Source organism: Malaya genurostris, chromosome 3 (assembly GCF_030247185.1).
Source record: "Malaya genurostris strain Urasoe2022 chromosome 3, Malgen_1.1, whole genome shotgun sequence".
Classification (NCBI taxonomy): Eukaryota; Metazoa; Arthropoda; class Insecta; order Diptera; family Culicidae; genus Malaya; species Malaya genurostris.
Window position 1 is genome coordinate 204,179,289 of NC_080572.1, and position 19,111 is coordinate 204,198,399.

A 19,111-nucleotide genomic window follows, 5' to 3' on the forward strand; every position below is an offset into this window, starting at 1 on the left:
TTGGCTACACATCATTTCTTCTTATGCGTCGATGGAACAGGACAATACGACAGTGATTTTACGCATCATGGCACTACAAAAATGCTCCTATCACTCCGATAAAAATCTGTGTTAATCCTATTGTTACTAAGGGATTCTCCAAAAAACTTTCCTTAGGACCAAAAAAGTTTGTTTAGGCATATATATTAGCATAACCATTTCAATTTTAAACAGTTTTAACCCGAGTTAATAGGAATTCTTCGTTTTTTGCATTTTCGCTCTAAATGAAGGTTTAAAATTTCAAACACATCTCACCCTGTCGTTTCGAAACCGGAAGTGAGATCGGAACAAAGGTCATAAGTAAGCTATTTGTATATACGTTGACCATTTTATTGGAGTCTAAGTTTGTGAAAATCGACTTAGCTGTTTCTGAGAAAATGAAGAGTGTACCGTTTTTGAGTTTTCGACTACTACTTATGGTACTTCCGGAACCGGGAGCTGGGAAACAGCATTGCTGAAATCGTTTCGTTTGTCCAGAAACTTGTATAACTTATAAATTGGAACAGTTTTCTAACCAAATTCAGAAGGATTTTTACGTTATTTGCATTATCGCTCTAAATGACAGGTGGTAGACACTACCCTGTATTTGGATCTTCGGGAGTTTTCAGCCCGGCAGAACTTTAGTAAGTCCGACATCCCGGCAGCTACGTCACTGCTGGGTGAGGCCCATGATTGAGCTGTCAGAGTGCAAGCAAACCGGTCAAAGTATCCCATTTCAACCAGATCCGCGATCCCATTTCAACCAGAATATTAGTTGATTTTCTGAATTCGATTGGTTAAAATTTGGTACACCTAATCGATTGTTGTTTTAACTAAACTGTCATTTTTGTTTTTCGATTAGCAGAAACGATGGTTGAAACAACTAATTTAATTGTTTGAAAAAAAAATGCTGTCAATTAGTGAGGACACATACCTTTCAATTTCAACAAATATTTTAGTTGAAATAACTGGAGTTGTTATTGAAACAAAATTTTGTTAGTTGAAAAATAAATCGGTTTTCTTTGTATTAGACATTGCAAATAGTTGAATCAACTCGAACAATGTTATTGATTTGCAAAAATAAACAAAATATACTTACTGATACACGTCATGATCTATTTTTTTTTTTTTTTTTTTATTCAATAATATAATTATTTTTAAGGCACACTGCTTTAGCTCTAAGGTGCCAAGGACTTTTTCAAATTTTATTAACGACTAACTTAAAACTAGGATAGTATGATTGGATAATGTTGTATTGGGGTCGCAGTGGTCGACTTTGGCTGATCCAACCTTCAGCTGGCGGTCGGCACCGGCCGGTGGATGGAATATGTCATGAGTCTTCCAGATGACGTTGGCCGCATCCCTCGGTCCGTGTGGGTCCGCGGGAAACACCCCCAGGCTACGAACACCCGGCGGGTGGCCCGCATGACTAGAGCGGCCTTCCGTGGGCGATGATGGTGATGTTACATAAGAGAACGAAAAATATAGAGAAGTAAATATTGCGGAAAACGAAGTAAAATGGGGATATGGGAACGAAATGACTAAGAACGACAGAGATCTAATTAGTTGACATCGAGATGGAGAAGAGACGGGGAGGGGGGAAGCGAAAAGGTTAGTGACAGCAAGAAGATCTTGTTAGTTCCGATGAAGATGGTGGACAGATGAGGAATCGGGATAATCGGCGGAAGTTAGTGTCGAACCTGCAGGTGAAAATAATTCTTAGCCACAGTTGAAATAACGTCGATAAATAGGAGGAACTTTCTAAGCAAGATGTAACAGATTACACTTGTATATTAATGTGTTTGAGGAACTGGTATATCAGAAGCATATATGAACTATCCCGACTCGCCAACACATCCCGAACCGGAACCTCAGTCGGTCTACCTCGGGCCCTGAGGGATTCCAATAGCTCCGATCTGGCGTCGCGATACTCTACGCACGACCACACGACATGCTCGATGTCCTGATAACCGTCGCCACAGGTGCAGAGCCCGTTCTCCACGATCCCGATACGCCGGAGATGTGCGTTGAATGTATAGTGATTTGACATGAGTCGTGACATAACGCGAATGAAATCACGACTCACGTTCATCCCCTTGAACCAAGGTTTCGTCGATACCTTAGGGATAATGGAGTGTAGCCATCGTCCCAGTTCGTCATTCGTCCATGAAGTTTGCCAACTTTCGAGAGTTTTCTGACGAGAAATACTGAAAAATTCATTGAAGCAGATTGGTCTTTCATAAATGTCACCTTGTAATGCGCCCACCTTAGCCAATGAGTCTGCCTTTTCATTGCCCGGAATGGAACAATGCGAAGGGACCCAGACTAACGATATTGAATAAGACCGTTCAGATAAAGTTCGCAAGTGTTTCCGTATTTTCCCCAGGAAATATGGGGGATACTTTCCTGGCTTCATTGCCCGGAGAGCTTCTATTGAGCTTAGACTGTCCGTGACAATGAAGTAATGGTCTTTGGGCAATGTTTCAATGATCTCGAGGGTGTACTGAATAGCAGCTAATTCTGCGACGTAAACTGAAGCCGGATCACTGAGTTTGTAAGAAGCGGTGATGTTTTGATTGAAGATGCCGAAGCCTGTGGACCTGTCGATGTTTGATCCATCAGTGTAAAACACCTTTTCACAGTTGACTGTTCTAAATTTATTATAAAATATATTAGGGGCCACTCGAGGGCGTACGTGTTCCGGAATTCCACGAATCTCTTCTCTCATGGATGTGTCGAAAAACACAGTAGAATCAGAAGTATCCAAGAAATGAGCACGGTTGGAAGCAAACGAAGAAGGATTAATATTCTGAGCCATGTAATCAAAATACAAGGACATAAAACGGGTTTGAGAATTAAGCTCAACTAACCTTTCGAAGTTTTCAATCACCAGAGGATTCAAAATGTCGCATCGAATGAGCAAACGATATGAGAGATCCCAGAACCGGTTTTTCAACGGTAAGACGCCTGCCAACACTTCAAGACTCATCGTATGAGTTGATTGCATGCAACCCAAGGCGTAAACAACGATACTGAATTCTTTCCAGCTTAATGAAATGGGTGTTCGCGGCGGATCGGAAGCAGAAGCATCCATATTCCATAACGGACAATATCGTTGTTTGGTACAACCTGATCAGGTCTCCTGGGTGGGCACCCCACCAAGTTCCGGTTATTGTACGAAGAAAATTGATTCTCTGCTGGCATTTTTGTTTCAGATACCTAATGTGACATCCCCAGGTGCCTTTGGAGTCGAACCAGACCCCGAGATATTTGAATGTGAAGACCTGAGCTATGTTTCCACCCCCTAGTTGAAGCTGTAGTTGTGCTGGTTCTCGCTTCCTTGAAAATACAACCAGCTCAGTTTTCTCTGTAGAGAACTCGATACCCATTTGAAGAGCCCATGTGGATAAGTTGGCAAGAGTATCTTGTAACGGCCCTTGCAGATCGCCAGCTTTGGGTCCTATAATGGACACAACGCTGTCGTCGGCAAGTTGTCTCAGCGTGCAAGATGTGTTGATACATTTATCGATGTCGTTTACGTAAAAATTGTATAAAAGGGGGCTTAAGCATGAGCCCTGAGGAAGACCCATGTAACTGAATCGTATTGTCGACAAATCACCATGCGCGAAATACATGTGTTTCTCAGACAATAGATTATGTAAAAAGTTGTTCAAAACTGGCGAAAGACCATGCTGATGCAGCTTCTCAGATAGGATATTTATAGAAACTGAGTCAAAAGCCCCCTTAATGTCTAGGAAAACTGACGCCATTTGTTCCTTACGAGCAAATGCCATTTGAATTTCTGTTGAGAGCAACGCAAGACAATCGTTCGTTCCTTTGCCCCTGCGGAAACCAAATTGTGTATCTGAAAGTAAGCCATTAGTCTCGACCCAATTGTCTAGACGAAACAGAATCATTTTTTCGAACAATTTCCGGATACAGGAAAGCATAGCAATCGGCCGATACGAATTGTGATCGGAGGCTGGTTTTCCTGGTTTTTGAATGGATATCACTTTCACTTGTCTCCAGTCATGTGGAACAATGTTGTCCTCAAGGAACTTATTGAATAAACTCAGCAAGCGTCTTTTGGCGGGGTCAGGCAGATTTTTCAACAAGTTGAATTTTATTCTGTCTAATCCCGGGGCTTTATTGTTACATGACAAGAGCGCAAGTGAGAGCTCTACCATCGAAAACGGTGTTTCGTTTGTATTTGGTGTCACGGCGCGGGTGATCTTCTGTTCCGGAACAGAGTCAGGACATACTTTTTTAGCGAAATCGAATATCCAGCGGTTAGAATATTCCTCGCTTTCATTCGTTGTGTTATGATTGCGCATTCGTCGGGCTGTGTTCCAAAGAGTGCTCATAGATGTTTCTTTTGTTAGGCCGTCTACGAACCGACGCCAGTAACCGCGTTTCTTAGCTCTAATCAAGTTCTTAATTTTAACGTCTAACGCCGCGTAATTCCGGTAATTATCAGGTGTTCCATTTTTTCTGAATATTTTATACGCGGAGGCTCTCTCCGCGTTTAAATTTGTGCACTCTTTGTCCCACCACGGGTTGGGAGGACGGATGTTAGTTTTCGCGCCGGGTACACGTTTCGTCTGAGCTTGAGTCGCGGTGTCGAGAATCAAGCCAGCCAAAAACGTGTACTCTTTCTCCGGAGGAAGTTGTTGAGTTCTTTCAAGTTTCTCAGATATCGCGGTCGCATAGCTATTCCAATCAATATTTCGTGTGAGGTCATACGAAACATTGATTGTCTTCGATGGTTTTGAGCCGCTGGTGATTGATATTACGATCGGTAGATGATCGCTACCGTGGGGATCAGGAATTACCTCCCACGTGCAATCCAACCGTAGCGATGTCGAGCAAAGTGATAAATCCAGCGCACTTGGTCTTGCTGGTGGTGCAGGAATCCGTGTCATTTCTCCCGTATTCAAGATTGTCATATTGAAGTTGTCGCAGATATCATGGATCATAGCTGATCTGTTATCGTCGTGAAGACAGCCCCATCCCGTACCGTGTGAGTTAAAGTCCCCTAAAACCAACGTCGGTGCGGGAAGGAGCTCAATGATATCACTGAGCCACCGATGCCCAACCGAGGCTCTTGGGGGAATATAGATTGAAGAAATGCAAAGATCCTTGCCTTTGATTGTAACATGACATGCGACAACTTCAATACCTGATATCGAGGGGAGGTTAATTCGATAAAAAGAATAGCACTTTTTGATCCCCAAAAGTACTCCTCCGTAGGGATCATCTCGATCCAGGCGAATAATGTTAAAATCGTGGAAGTTTAAGGATATTTCAGAAGTTAGCCAAGTTTCGCACAATGCAAATGCGTCACATTTCAGATTATTTACTAAAAATTTAAAAGAATCTATTTTTGGAATGATACTTCTGCAATTCCACTGTAAAACAGTGATTAGATCCGTGACCTCGATGGATGATTTAGCCATCGAAGGATACAATCGCTGAGAGAAGGGGCCAATTTGCAGTCAACTGCTTTAAATATGTTTTTACTGTTGGCATGAAAGCAATTAAAATGCTTTTAAGAGGGTCAGAAATATTAAAAGTTGTAAAAATCCAGTCCACAACATCAGAGAACTTGATAAGTCCAGCACCTAGTTGTTTCTCTGGTAGATTTTCAGGGACGTTTGGGGATTTTGTTGTCCCGGGAAGTGGTGGGAATTCCATCTCGGAACTGAGTTTTCCGAGACCAGGAGCCTTTTGCTTCGGTGGTTTGTCCCGATTCCCGTTAGCTGTAACTTTTCGAAGCCCTTCAGAAGACACCTTCGAACCCTTACTAGGTAGCTTATGAGAGGATTTATTCATTCTTTTCCTACAGCTATGAGGGACCGCCGATGATGGACCTTCCAAAGGGTCGTCAGAATCGCTCTCGTCAGTTGACAAGCAGGCATATGGGTTCGTTGTCAGTTTAGGAGGGGTGGCACTCTTAAGCATCTCGGCAAAGGAACGCTTGGAGTGTGCCTTCAGGGAACGCTTCATCCGATCTCCTCGCAGCTTATACGCAGGACATGCCATTAAATCATGCGGACCCTCCTTGCAGTAGAGACACTTTTCAGCATCCTTACCGCAAGAGCCATCCGCATGAGCCTCCCCACAGTTAGCACACCGGGGCTTATTGCAGCAATGAGAAGCTGTATGCCCCAATTGTTTGCAATTGGTACAATTCATTACTCGAGGTACAAAAAGACGAACAGGCAGACGAACCCGGTCCAAGAGGATGTAGTTGGGCAAAGCAGAGCCGGCGAAGGTCACACGATAAGAGTCAGATTGGGGATAAGACTTTGTTCCATCCCCGGCGATCGATACTGAATGCAATCGCTTGCAGTCCAGTATCTTGACGTTCTTAAGTGAGGGGTCCTTAAAACAGCCCTCTCCGTACTTAAGAACGTCCTCGCAAGTCAAACTCGAATCGGTGACCACACCGTCGATTTCTACTTCGCGAGCTGGCACGTAGACGCGGTACTCCCGCGTAAAATGATCATTTTGAACGAGCTCATTAGCCTGCTTTGAGCTGGTGAGCAGAACCCTGAGCTTATCTGGGCGTATTTTATCAATACTTTTTATAGTATTGTATCGCGAGGACAGATCCCGCGATATTTTCAAAACATTCAATTTTTTTTCTTTAGCCTTGGTCCGGAAATAAACCGAGTAAGGCCCGGCCGAGAGTGCAAGCCCATCGGGATAACTCTTTATGCGAGACTTATTGCTGCCAACAGAAGTCTCCATCTGATCATCGATAACGGAGGGGTCGGGATTCAAATTTAACATGTCGCGGAGCTACCTCCGCGCAGAAATAAATGATTCGGGGGGGTAATGAACGGTCGAATGAAGAAGAAAAAAGAATATACAAAATAATAGTACTTAACTTTTAATCCAACGGGGGCCACCAAGGCCAAGCCCTCGTCGATCGGCGTATCGCCGCTTCGAGGGTGTGCAAAAAACCTCCGAGAGGAAAAAGCACACTCACTTATAATCCGCACAGTATAATCACAATGGCCACTGAAATCTGGCCTTGATCGATCAAACAATCACCGGCTAACGGTACTGTTTCGATCGTCCGCTCACAACAATGCACTGCTTCAGTGTATAATGTACAAAAAACCTCTCACAGAAAAAAAAGCACTATTGTCTATTACACAATAGCGATATAATCTAGTTTTGATCGTCCGGTCACGTTATCACACACGGCACTGGTTTTTTTCGCAGTAAACACAAAGCACGTCCGTTCGCTCGGAAGGTTGAAACGGCAATGTCATGATCTATTTGAAATAAGTTCGGTATGTTGAGATTCATGAAATAAATATCGTTGTTAAAATATAAACAGTATTTTATATTGACATCTAATATCATCAGGGCTGGGAAAACCACCGATCACTGCTGATTTCAAGTGATCTTAACCAAGGAATAAATTATCAGAACTGATCTGATCTCTAAGTGATTATGATCATGGTCATGTCAAGTTGAGATCAGTAAAGATCTAAATTCTATAAAAATACTTCTGATTCGATCGGAAATGATTGATGTAGAAAAACGTTTTTAATCAGCAAAAGTGCCCGAAGAGGCGAGTAAATTAACGAAATTATTAAATTTACCTAAAATGAGTATTGAAAGATGATGCCTTCAAACGGTTAAACTGAAGTTATGCACTGATAACTTTAGTCAATTTATATGATTAGTTAATTTATATATTGGGTGCATCAACCGCTGGGAATTGGAATTTTGCGACGGCAATTCAAACGCTCCATTCAAACGCAGCGCGTTCTGTGTGTTTGACACCCTTCGCTCCTGTTACTTTTATAAATTAAATTCATGTCAAAAGGCGTTTTATTGCTAATGCATGAACATCATCATCGATATCAAATAGCTGGAAGTAAATCAATGATCGAATTTGAAGCATAATTTTTTTGCACATACCTGAAAGATTACGAGATGTTTATTCATTAACATTTTCTAATTTGTCATCAAAATCTTTTTCATCTTAAACAAGGTTAACTTCATCACAACACCACTGTTAGATAAACACTTGTTATGAAATCATAAATTTCTCGAATGGACACAATTTCACCAAACGCTTTAACCATCGATGTTGTTTTCATTAACATTTTGAAGCGACGCGAACAGATTCCAACTAAAAAAGTTTTTGATTTTGCATTGCCATTATTGTTTTGCTTTCAACTGTATCCGGCATTTGACAGCATTCAAAACAACATATTTTTCAACTACTTGAATATATGCAAATCAAAAACAGCACTTTAAGTTTGTTTAAATCAGTTCAGACCAGCGTCGCTTTAACGTATTAATGGGGCCGTGGGCAGGATTTATTTGTGTGCCCCTTGCTAACTGAATGGCCTTTTTTTGTTCGGTTGGTCTCGTCAAGGGCCCTCTAAGACCGTGAGCCTGGGGGCACGTACTCCCACTGCCCCTCTTCAAAAGCGGCCCTGGTTCAGACATCTCTGAGAAAATTGTGCGGAAAGAAACTTCTTTTAAATTGTGCTCACACATATACACACACACGGAACGACCGAAATCAGCATTTTCGCGAATAATTTAGTTGATTTGCTGATTTTAGTTAGTTATTTTTTGAGATAACTAAAAAAATCTTACTTTTGCTAATTTAGATTTTTTATTCTCATTCCCTTAGTAATAATAAAATATTTGTTGAAATGACTATTTTTTTTAGTTGAATTCACAAATTAAACGTGCTGTCATTTCTTAGCTAAGGCACATTTCATTTGCATTCAACTAATCTTTTAGTTGAATTAAAGAAATAAAATGTTATTTTCAACCAATATGAATGGTTGAATTGGCTTCTGCAATCTGCAGCTATATGGCGCCCTGTCACCGAAACGGTAACACCGTAATGACTACTAGCCACTAGATGGCACACTACTGCCGACAAAATTTAAGACTCGGTTGTCTTTTCAATATTGGCAGGTATAAATACGATGTTGTATTGGAGAAAAAGACATAAACGAAACATAAACATCTTTTTGAATTTTTTTCTTCTAAATCACTGTTTTTTTTCATTCTCACTGAAAACTTTGAGTTCAAAATTTTCGATTTTTTTTTTAATTGGACTTACAATTTTGGTACCACTCTAGATTTTTCATCAAAAATGATTCATTAATGAGTACATTACGCTGTATTTTTTCAGATTTTAAAAAAATGTGGACGGGTATAACATCAGACTTTACAAAAATAAATCATTCGGAAAACCATGTGTCTCCATCAAATTGTCATCATCCGATGGAGACGCATGATATTTAGTTCTAAAATCATATATTACATGCCATTAGAACTACCATGCGTTTCCATCTACAACTTCATGTAGAAACATGAACATGAACATGAGAAACATGAATCAGAACTAATGAATTGACAAATATTTAGGTTTTAATATACGGTATAAAGTTTTTATTTATGAACTGATAAGTCATTTTACATTTATTTTATTAAAACCAAATAATAACTATATTTGATAAACCCGTCCACATTTTTTAAAAATCTGAAAGCGTAATGTACTGATAAATGATTTGTTTTTTATGTAAAATCTAGAGTGGTACCAAAATTGTAAGTGCGATTCAAAAAATTCGAAAATTTTGAACATTTTTTTCACATGAAATGCATTTTGAAAAATTCTGAATAAAAATCACAAAGGTTTCCCATAATTCCTGAAATCAATTTTTATTTTTTCATAAATTTGCACATATTTCTTTGTAATTCCGGAACCGGAAGTCGGATCCAAATGCAATTCAGGAAAATTGTATGAGGTCATAAGACCTTTCATTTGAATCTAAGTTTGTGAAAATCGGTTAGGCCATTTCTGAGAAAATTGAGTGACATTATTTGTAGCATACACACAAACATACATACATACACACACATACACACAGACAGATATTGTGTGATCTCGACGAACTGAGTCGAATGGTATACCTTATGATAAAAAAAGAACCGGAATTTTCATTTTAAGATTCCCGCGCTTGTCTAATCGGTAAACTTTTATTTTCTCAACGTTGGCAACACTTTTATACACATTCTGTCAAATTTTGACGCATATCGTACGATTAGTTTTTGTTTGGCGTCTATACAAAGAAGTTGAAAAATTTTCGTGTGGCGATTTTTATAATGGATGAAAATTTAGAACAACGTGCGTGCATCAAATGTTGTGTTGCAAATGAATTTAAGTGTTTCGAAACGTTGAAAATGTTAGAAAAGGCCTTCGGTGAATCGTGTCTAGGAAAAACACAGGCATCGCTGCAAAGGTGGTCGTACAAGCTTGGATCATGATGAGATCCCTGGCCGCCCAACAACATCTGTTACTGAAGAAAACATTGGATCGGCGAAGCAAATCGTGTTGCAAAATCGTTCTGTACCGATTAGAGAGATTGCTGTGTTGTTGGGCATCTCTTATGGATGAGCCGAACACATTTTAACTGATGTGTTGGGTTTGAAACGCCAGACTTATGGAATAAAAACTCATGGATTTTACACCACGATAATGCGCCGGCTCACACAGCGTTGGTTGTGTCGCAGTTTTTGGCCAAAAACTCAACCAATATCATCAACCAAGCACCGTACTCTCCAGATATGGCCCCATGTGACTTTTCCTTTTCCCCAGTCTCAAATTGCCATTGCGGGGAACGCGTTTTGAGACCATAGAGACCATAAAAGAGAATTCGCTGCGTGAACTAAAGGACATACCTTCGGCGGCCTATACAACTTGTATGGAAAATTGGATCAAGCGTGGGGCATGCATGTATTGCCGCAGGAGGAGAGTACTTTGAAGGCGATAATAAAGAGATTTATTAAAAATTGAAATTTTGCGATTTTTAATAAAATTCCGGTTCTTTTTTGATCATAAGGTATGACACTCGGTCCTCCGGGCAACGGTTGTAAAGTCGGTATTCACGGAGATTGCATAGCCTTTCTATATGAGAAAGGCAAAACGCTTCGTCCGAGGTTTGGAAGCTGATAATTGTCAGATGGAGCCATATCAGTCGAATATGGGAGATGGTGAAGCAAAGTCTTAATTTGTTGGTTTTCTGTCATCAATCAATTGAATTAATATTATCTTGTTTTTAAGCATCTATCCCCCACAACTATTTTCGGCGTATTTTTACGATTTGATTTAGAAAAACACTTTTTGACCCGAATCTGATCTTTGTATCAAATTGATACAAATCTCAACTACAAAATAGGATTTAAAAAATAAACGATCATATAATCATATAATCCATATATACAAAATGTTAGCCTGTTGTTTTTGTGTGAATTCAGTACGTTTCGATGGCATGTATCAAAATTGATACTTCAGAACCTTTGTTTTACCATTTTGAAGGACGGATGCGGGTTAACAAATGTGGATTTTTAGCGGTGTTGAAAAATCTTTCCTTTCGCAACATTTAAATCTGGAATTTTCAGGATAAGTAAAATACAGATTAATCTGTACATGTGGCACCCCTGTTTTGCACGGCATATTTCGAAACGATACCTAGTATAAAGATGTCATGATCAATACTTTCATTTTCGCATTGCGATAGATCGTTACCGTCGTAATTGCGTGTGTTTGTGACGACGTAATATTTTTCAACTTACATTTTTATGATCGTATTCATTGCGTTTGGTAGGAAATGGAGAAAAGAATTATTTCCTAATGATGATCAGCGGGTCTAAAAAGTGCCTTGAATTGTCGCGACCAACAGGATCTGCTTTTAGACAGAACTGAGATGGCTCTTGGCGTTGACACTTGGTAAACTTGTCCGAAATTTTACTCGGAATTCATTGTGATTTCCGATTGGATTCGAAATAAGATGAAACAATCCATCCAGCTTTGCTCAGAAAATTAAGGGCAAAAGTGTTCATGATCATCTTTCATATCGAGGCAGCAGCAGATATTTTGTTCTCGTACTCAGAACGCGTTCTGATTGGCTGGTGCTGAAATGTGTCAAATCAGACAGGTTTTTCAATGGTGTACTATTGAAACACTTCAATGTTGTTGCAATATACGTTCAAGTTGAAAACTTTCGAATCTATTGGTGGTTAGATTATATAAAGACTTCTACAGATCACTAAGCTATGAGCTTTCAAAGTACGATAAAGGCAAACACGCGTTATGAGTTTTCCTCTTTGATACTCGTTGATACCAAATTGAATTATTTGAGATTTTGCCATACAACTGCAAACTTTATCATAAAATTATGACAATATTTCCGATAGCATGTAGCGAAAATTTATTTTGATACGTTAGATACAACAAGAGATATTCACGATCAAAACTTATCACCACTCAGAGGGTAAATTTTAAAAAGTCGGTCCATAGTAAAGTAAGTTGTATTCACGACAAAATGTGACTTACTGATATATTCCCTTGTACATTCTGCCAGGACTATCCGAAATTCCGCACCTTCCATCGGGGAAATGCACCTCACTGTTTATGCTACTATTCGGATATCTGATGTTCCAGTTCTACTCAGCCAGTATCGTTGGTTCTCTGATAATGACTCCGGCTAAAAATGTAAAAACCTTGCGAAACCTAATCGACAGCGGCATGCAGCTCGGAATCGAAGACATCCCCTACAATCATGACTATTTCGTGGTAAACAGTTGATTCTCGTATGACAAGTTTGCCTGCTTTGAAATCTGATACCTTCCCATGTTTCATCCCCTCACCTCTAGAGAACAACGGATCAAGACTCACTTGAACTGTATCGAACAAGGGTTCGAGTTTACGACGAAAAAACGCACCGGAATGAATCGCACTTTCTGAGCGCGGCTGACGGGCTAAAACTGGTCAAGGCAGGTGGATACGCATTCCACGTGGCCATTTCGGCCGGCTACAAAATCATACAGGAAACCTTCAGCGAACTGGAAGTTTGTGAGCTTGCCGAAATCGACATGTTCCCCCGGTCTGCCCAGTGGATGGTGGCGATTGTACAAAAAAATTCACCCTACCGGGATGTTATAACGTACGGGTGAGTGGAATGATTTGTTTTGCGACAGTTTAGCGGGGGAGACGTGAAAGCTTTTTGTTTGCATAGTAGCGTTTGCCTGAACTCACGAATTTATAAGATTCGGAAAAATTGAAAAATTTCCGTTCACAAATCGCAAGTGGTTATTGTTTTACGTTAACTCGACTAGTGATTAGACAGACAAATTTTTAATCTAACGGAAATTGTTCAATGTGAGGCAATAGTTTCGGCTTGCAATCATAGAAGAGTTCAGAGCCTCGGTTGTTCCATAAAATTCATCGATCACTATTCATGCTCAATTTCAATCATAGTTTCAATAAAGTATTCAACAATTCATATGCACAACCACACTCACCCAAGTACTGTCACTGTACAAACGGCATTCACCAGTCGTTCCCCGATTTTCCACTTTGCACTCGCTCGGAACTGCCATTATTCTGTGATGTTTTGCTGACTCTGGGCGAAATCAGTTTTTGCTCCATACCCTGAAAGGATACGGGCAACGGGCACTTTGTGGATTTTTGTTGGATTTTTCCGATTTCCCGACTAGCTGCTACTCTGCTAGTTCTCTGTCTCGCTTTGTCTATGTTGTTTCTGTTGTCCCGGTTGACCACACGGGCTGATCTAAATTCGCAGATTACGACGCTTGAATGAAGCCGGCATAATGGACCACCAGAGACACGTTTGGCAGGAACCGAAACCGAAATGTGTGCGCAAAATAGCGCCAACGGATCTGATTGTTGGCATGGACAGTGTTTATTCGGCGTTTATCCTGCTGCTCGTCGGCTCGCTGATGTCTGCTGGCTTTCTGCTGATTGAGATACTGCATCATCGACTGGGGCTGCAGCGAAATCGGTGCCATCGGTGCCAGCAACAAAAGACACGTGAACCTCGCCGGCAATCGGAGTTTGGAGTTTTACAACGGCAGCAGCAGCAGCCGAGGGATCATGACCTGGTTTATCCTTATGCAGATTGAATTGATTTCGGTTGGTTTGATTTGCAATACTGAAGAATTTTTTGTGCACATTTACAGGATCTAACGCGCAGTAGTCGAACATATATTGTTAATGTATTTGCAAATTCCAGAATAAACTACAAACACACATTTTAGTATAATATGAAAGAAAACTTAGAAATACTTTTATTGCATTCGTCTTCAATAAGAATGAATTTGATGGGTAACTTATGAATGAGCAATTCCATACGTTAATTGATAAAACTTTGCACGAATGATTCTCTTCAAATCATTATAACACGAATATTGTTATTTGTATTCAAATCAAGAGCTCAAGAGAAAGTTGTAAAGCGTCGGTCAAAATTTTCAAATATACCCTTATATACATTAGAGCGGTAACGTCACTTACAACATCATATCTCCGGAAACAGAAGTCGCAGTCATTGGATCTTCAAACTTGATCAATGGCCTAACAATATTAAAATTGGTTCAGCCATTTTAGAGAATCTTGCGCGGTAAAAAAACAACGCGTTTTGTCGGTTACGTCACTTATATCATCATATCTCCGGAACCAAAAGTCACAGCCATTTGATCTTCAAACTTGATCAATGACCTTACAATATCTTATAAACAATCCTAAGTTTGTTGAAATCGGTTCAGCCATCTCCGAGAAATTTGCGCGATAAAAAAAATAACACGTTTGGTCAGTTACGTTAAAAGAGGGGCACGGGTATAGCGTGATGGGTAAGTTGATGACTTTCACGCCGCCCGCCTGGGTTCGATTCCCAACCCCGCACATAGGGTCAGAAAGTTTTTCTGGTCCGAAGGGGCGAATGACATTAATGTTAAAGCCTCTATAACTGCAAAAAAAAGTTACGTTAAAGGCTGTCCCAGAAAGTATGGACGCACATTGATTTCGCTGTAAATAAATCACAAGTGTTAGATATTCAAATTTTGCTACTTAGCCATTGTAGACTAGCTGGCTCACCTTCTTGCGAACGTTCCTCATTAAATTTCGTACAGACTTCTTGAGGACAAGTTTTGACACTTTTTTCCAATCTTTTTCGAACTGTTGAATGGTTTCGGCTGCCGAGACATGTTTTCTGTAATGGGCCTTCGTTAATGCCCAAAATTCCTTATTTGGTCGAAGTTGTGAGCAATTTGGTGGATTCATGTCATTTGGGACGAAAGGGACATTTTTGGTAGTATACCATTCTACCGTTGATTTCGAGTAGTGGCAAGAAGCAAGATCTGGCCAGAGACAACAGGATTCTTGTGGCTTCGAATCATGGGTAGAAGTCGTTTTTGTAACCATTCCTTGATGTATATTTCGCTGTTTATTGAAGCAGTGGTGATGAAGGGTTTCGAAATCTTACCGCAGCTACAAATTGCTTGCCAGACCATAGCTTTCTTACCAAATTTTTCGACTTCAATCGATGTCTCGGACTGGTTGAAAACACTTGTCCTTCTCGCACCGTATAATATTGTGGTCCCGGCAAGGATTTGTAATCGAGTTTCACGTAGGTTTCGACATCCATGATTATGTAGTTCAAATTTCCTGCAAGAATCGTATTGTGCAGCTTTCGAACTCTCGGTCTGATCGATACTTCTTGTTCCGGACTACGTTTTGGTTGTTCTTTAGTACGAAGAACATTTGACTTCGAAGTGCCCACTTTTTTGGCCACATCCCGAACTGAAACCTCCTTCTTTTGCTCGAACGCCTTTAGTATACGTTTATCCAACTGAGGGTTAGCTGGACATTTTTTTTGACCCGTTTTTAGGTTTATCCTCAAAGGTGTAATCCTCACCGGACTTCCTGATTGCATTTCGCACGGCTTTTTCACTTACTCCTTCCATTTTTGCTATCTTTCTCAGTGACAGTCCGCGTTCTATGCACCATTAGTAAACAATTTTTCGACGTTATTCTGCTGAAAGTCCACGCATTTCGAAACAAACTAATGAAAATGAATAAACAACTGCACAAGTGGTTAGAGAAGAGTGTAAACAACAGGACGCAGCCATAAAAATTGACAGATTCTGAACCATTGCGAAATGGCAGCGGTTTTTGGTTACGTCCATACTTTCTGGGACAGTCTTTACTTATACCATTATATCTCCGGAACCAGAAGTCACAGCCATTCGATTCTCGATGACCCGACAGTAGTTTTCAAACGAGCCTAAGTTTGTTAAAATCGGTTCAGCCATCTCTGAGAAAATTGAGCGGTAACAATTTCTTCGAAAAGTGCTCACACACACAGACATTTTCCGATCTCGTCGAACTGAGTCGATTGGTATATAACACTATGGGTCTCCGAGGCTCCGTTCGAAAGTCGGTTTTTACAGCAATTCTAATACCTTTCTATAGAGAAAGGCAAAATTTTGTTCATACAGAGGTACAAATTACGAATATTTTGACCACTTACAGATCGACCAATTTGAAGGAGGTAATGTCGTGCATTTTTTTTTACTTGCTCGTATATCTGTATTTTTCGACTGAACACGGCGAGTAAGTATTATTTTGAAAGGAGATTCAATTGATTACATTTATGTAAAATAACACTTTCGTAGCAAGAAAACACAAAGATGTTTTGCCTTTCGCTATAGAAAGGTAATAGATTTCCTTGCAAAACCGACTTTCAAATGGAGCCTCGGAGACCGATTGTGTTATATACCATTCCACTTGGCACGACGAGATCAGAAAATGTCTGTGGGTGTATGTGCATGAACCTTCGATTTTATTTTACCGTTTATTTTTGTCGAAGACTACTGAACGGATATTCGCAAGCCTAGGCTCGATTGAAAGCTACTGTTAGGCCATTTTTTATTCAATAATATAATTTATAAGGTACACTGCTTAAGCTTTAACATGCCAATTGCATTTTCTAATTTTAATAAACGAATAACTAGAAAATGAGGATTGTATCATTAGGTAATATCGTATTGGGGTCGCAGTGGTCGAATTTGGCAGATCCAGCCTTCACCTGGCGATCGGCACCGGCCGGTGGAATGAATATAACATGATGTTACAACATTGATCAAGTTCGAAGATCGTATACATGTCGCTTCCGGTTTCTGAGATTCAATGGTGCGGCACTTATACTGCTGCAAAACGTTGTTTTTAACTGTTCAATATTAAGTCCGAACGAGCGGTAGCGAGATCGGATAGCACACAAGCAAAACGATGTGGCGGAGACGCATTAGATATTTTTTTCATTTGCACTCAGTTATCGGGAAATACCGCAAACAATTAACTGGTAGATAATCTAATAAAGCCAACAAGTTTTCTTGGAAATTTCGTTCTGAAGATTATGAAAAAGAATTAAATACACCGAAACCTCCATTTACGAACTAAACGGGGGTTCATAAAAGGAGGTAGTTCGTAAAAAAGTTAACGTTATTTGAAATTAACTTCGTAAAAAAAGTTTTTTGTAATGAAACTGCCCATCATATGTCTATTTTCGGAACGGATGTGAAGAGTGAGTGAAAGAAAATGATGTTTGGGTTCGTTTCAAAATCCAAGATGGCGGCTTCCGGTTTATTGAAATTGCTTAAAACCCCTAACAATATGGGTATCTTCGGAACGGAATTGGTGAGTAGATGTCAGAAAACGATGTTTGAAGTGGTTCCGAAATCCAAGATGGCGACTTCCGGTTGATTGATATTCCTTGAAAAACCTTACAATATGGGTACTTTCGGAAAAAGATTGAAAAGTAGACTTCGAAAAATGATATTTGAGGTGGTTTTGAAATGCAAAACAATGACTTCTGGTTTATTAGTATTTTTTTGAAATTCCTTTAAAAAAATATACCGAAAGTCACCTCATTGAATTTTGAAACGAGCTCAACATCGTTTATTGATATCCAATATGTTTCGGAAATTTCTTTGTTTTAAGGGTTTATAAGGCATATCGTTATATTGGAATTCGAGACGAAACCAAACATAGTTTTGCGACATCTGTTTATTAAATACATTCCAAAATACCCATATTGCCAGGGTTTCAAGGAATATCAATCAACCGGAAGTCGCCATCTTGGATTTCCAAAATACCTCAAACATCATTTTCCGGAATCTCCTCTTTAAACCCGTTCCAAAAATACCCATATTGTAGTAGTTTCCATGGAGTCGAAAATCGCTGCTAAACCCTCTTTTTACGAAGTAATTTCGTAAAAAAAGTTTACGTTATTTGGGATTTGGTTCGTAAAAAAATATTACGTTATTCGGGATTTGGTTCGTAAAAAGAGTTACGTAAAAAGAGGTAACGTATAAAAAGTGTTCGTAAACGGAGGTTTGGGGGTAAATAAATCATTCAAGCCTTTCTGGATTATTTCGAAAGTACGATTGTAGTTTAACAAAACAGGAGTGAACATTATCATTTTTCATTTGTCTTTATTTCAAATCAATTCCAATCACGATATGAAGACTATTGAGGAATTCGGCGAAATAATACTTATTGAAGAATTCGGCGAAACGGCTTTCGACGAAATGACCCTGATCCATCCAGGAATTATTTTTTAAGTGAACTCTTTGACATTTGGAAAATTTTCGATTTTTTTCAAAAATATATTATGTATACTGTGTAACTTCGGAAATCCGTGTAAAAAAGACCTCAGTGTGTTATAGTTCTGGACGCCCAGGAATTGGAACTGAAGTAAACAAAATTCGGAACCTAGGACTAAACTAAACTAAACTAAACTAAACTTAAACCAAATTTCAAAAACATTGAAAATCTAATTTGAAGCTGGCATTTATTTGAGCAGAAAACATGTGGATAACAAAAGAGGTATCACCTAGGCTTGTGTGAAAGCTATTATCCCAGTGTTTTTATTGCGCCAAAATACCTAGGCGATACCTGAATCGATTTTGAAAGAATAAGACAGGTTTGAAAGCTACTTTTAGAATATTTGATAAGCGCACAATACCAATGGCCGAGGATAAAATCTTATAAATATTCTAATGAGATTTTTTAGCATTTTCATACCACTAAGTGGATCAATGATCGAATGCCAAAGAAATATTCCGTTTTATTTTTTATGAGTACTAACCTTCAAAAGATACCTGTCAAAATTCAATGACATTCTGATGTTTTTGGTTCATGAGTAACAGTGATCTTGAAACAGAAATACATAAAATTCTATCGAAA

The 19,111-nt window shown here is 39.5% G+C and overlaps 1 protein-coding gene across 1 annotated transcript in view; it reads left to right on the top strand.

Moving 5' to 3' along the window:
* The window catches only part of LOC131434178 (uncharacterized), a 56,364-nt gene extending 42,372 nt beyond the window's left edge, over window positions 1-13,992 (top strand). The window contains exons 7-9 of the mRNA XM_058600833.1: window positions 12,432-12,643; window positions 12,724-13,019; window positions 13,653-13,992. Of these exons, the coding sequence (XP_058456816.1) occupies window positions 12,432-12,643; window positions 12,724-13,019; window positions 13,653-13,992 (848 nt within the window). The remainder of the gene's footprint in view (window positions 1-12,431; window positions 12,644-12,723; window positions 13,020-13,652) is intronic.
* The last annotated feature ends 5,119 nt before the right edge of the window (window positions 13,993-19,111 follow it).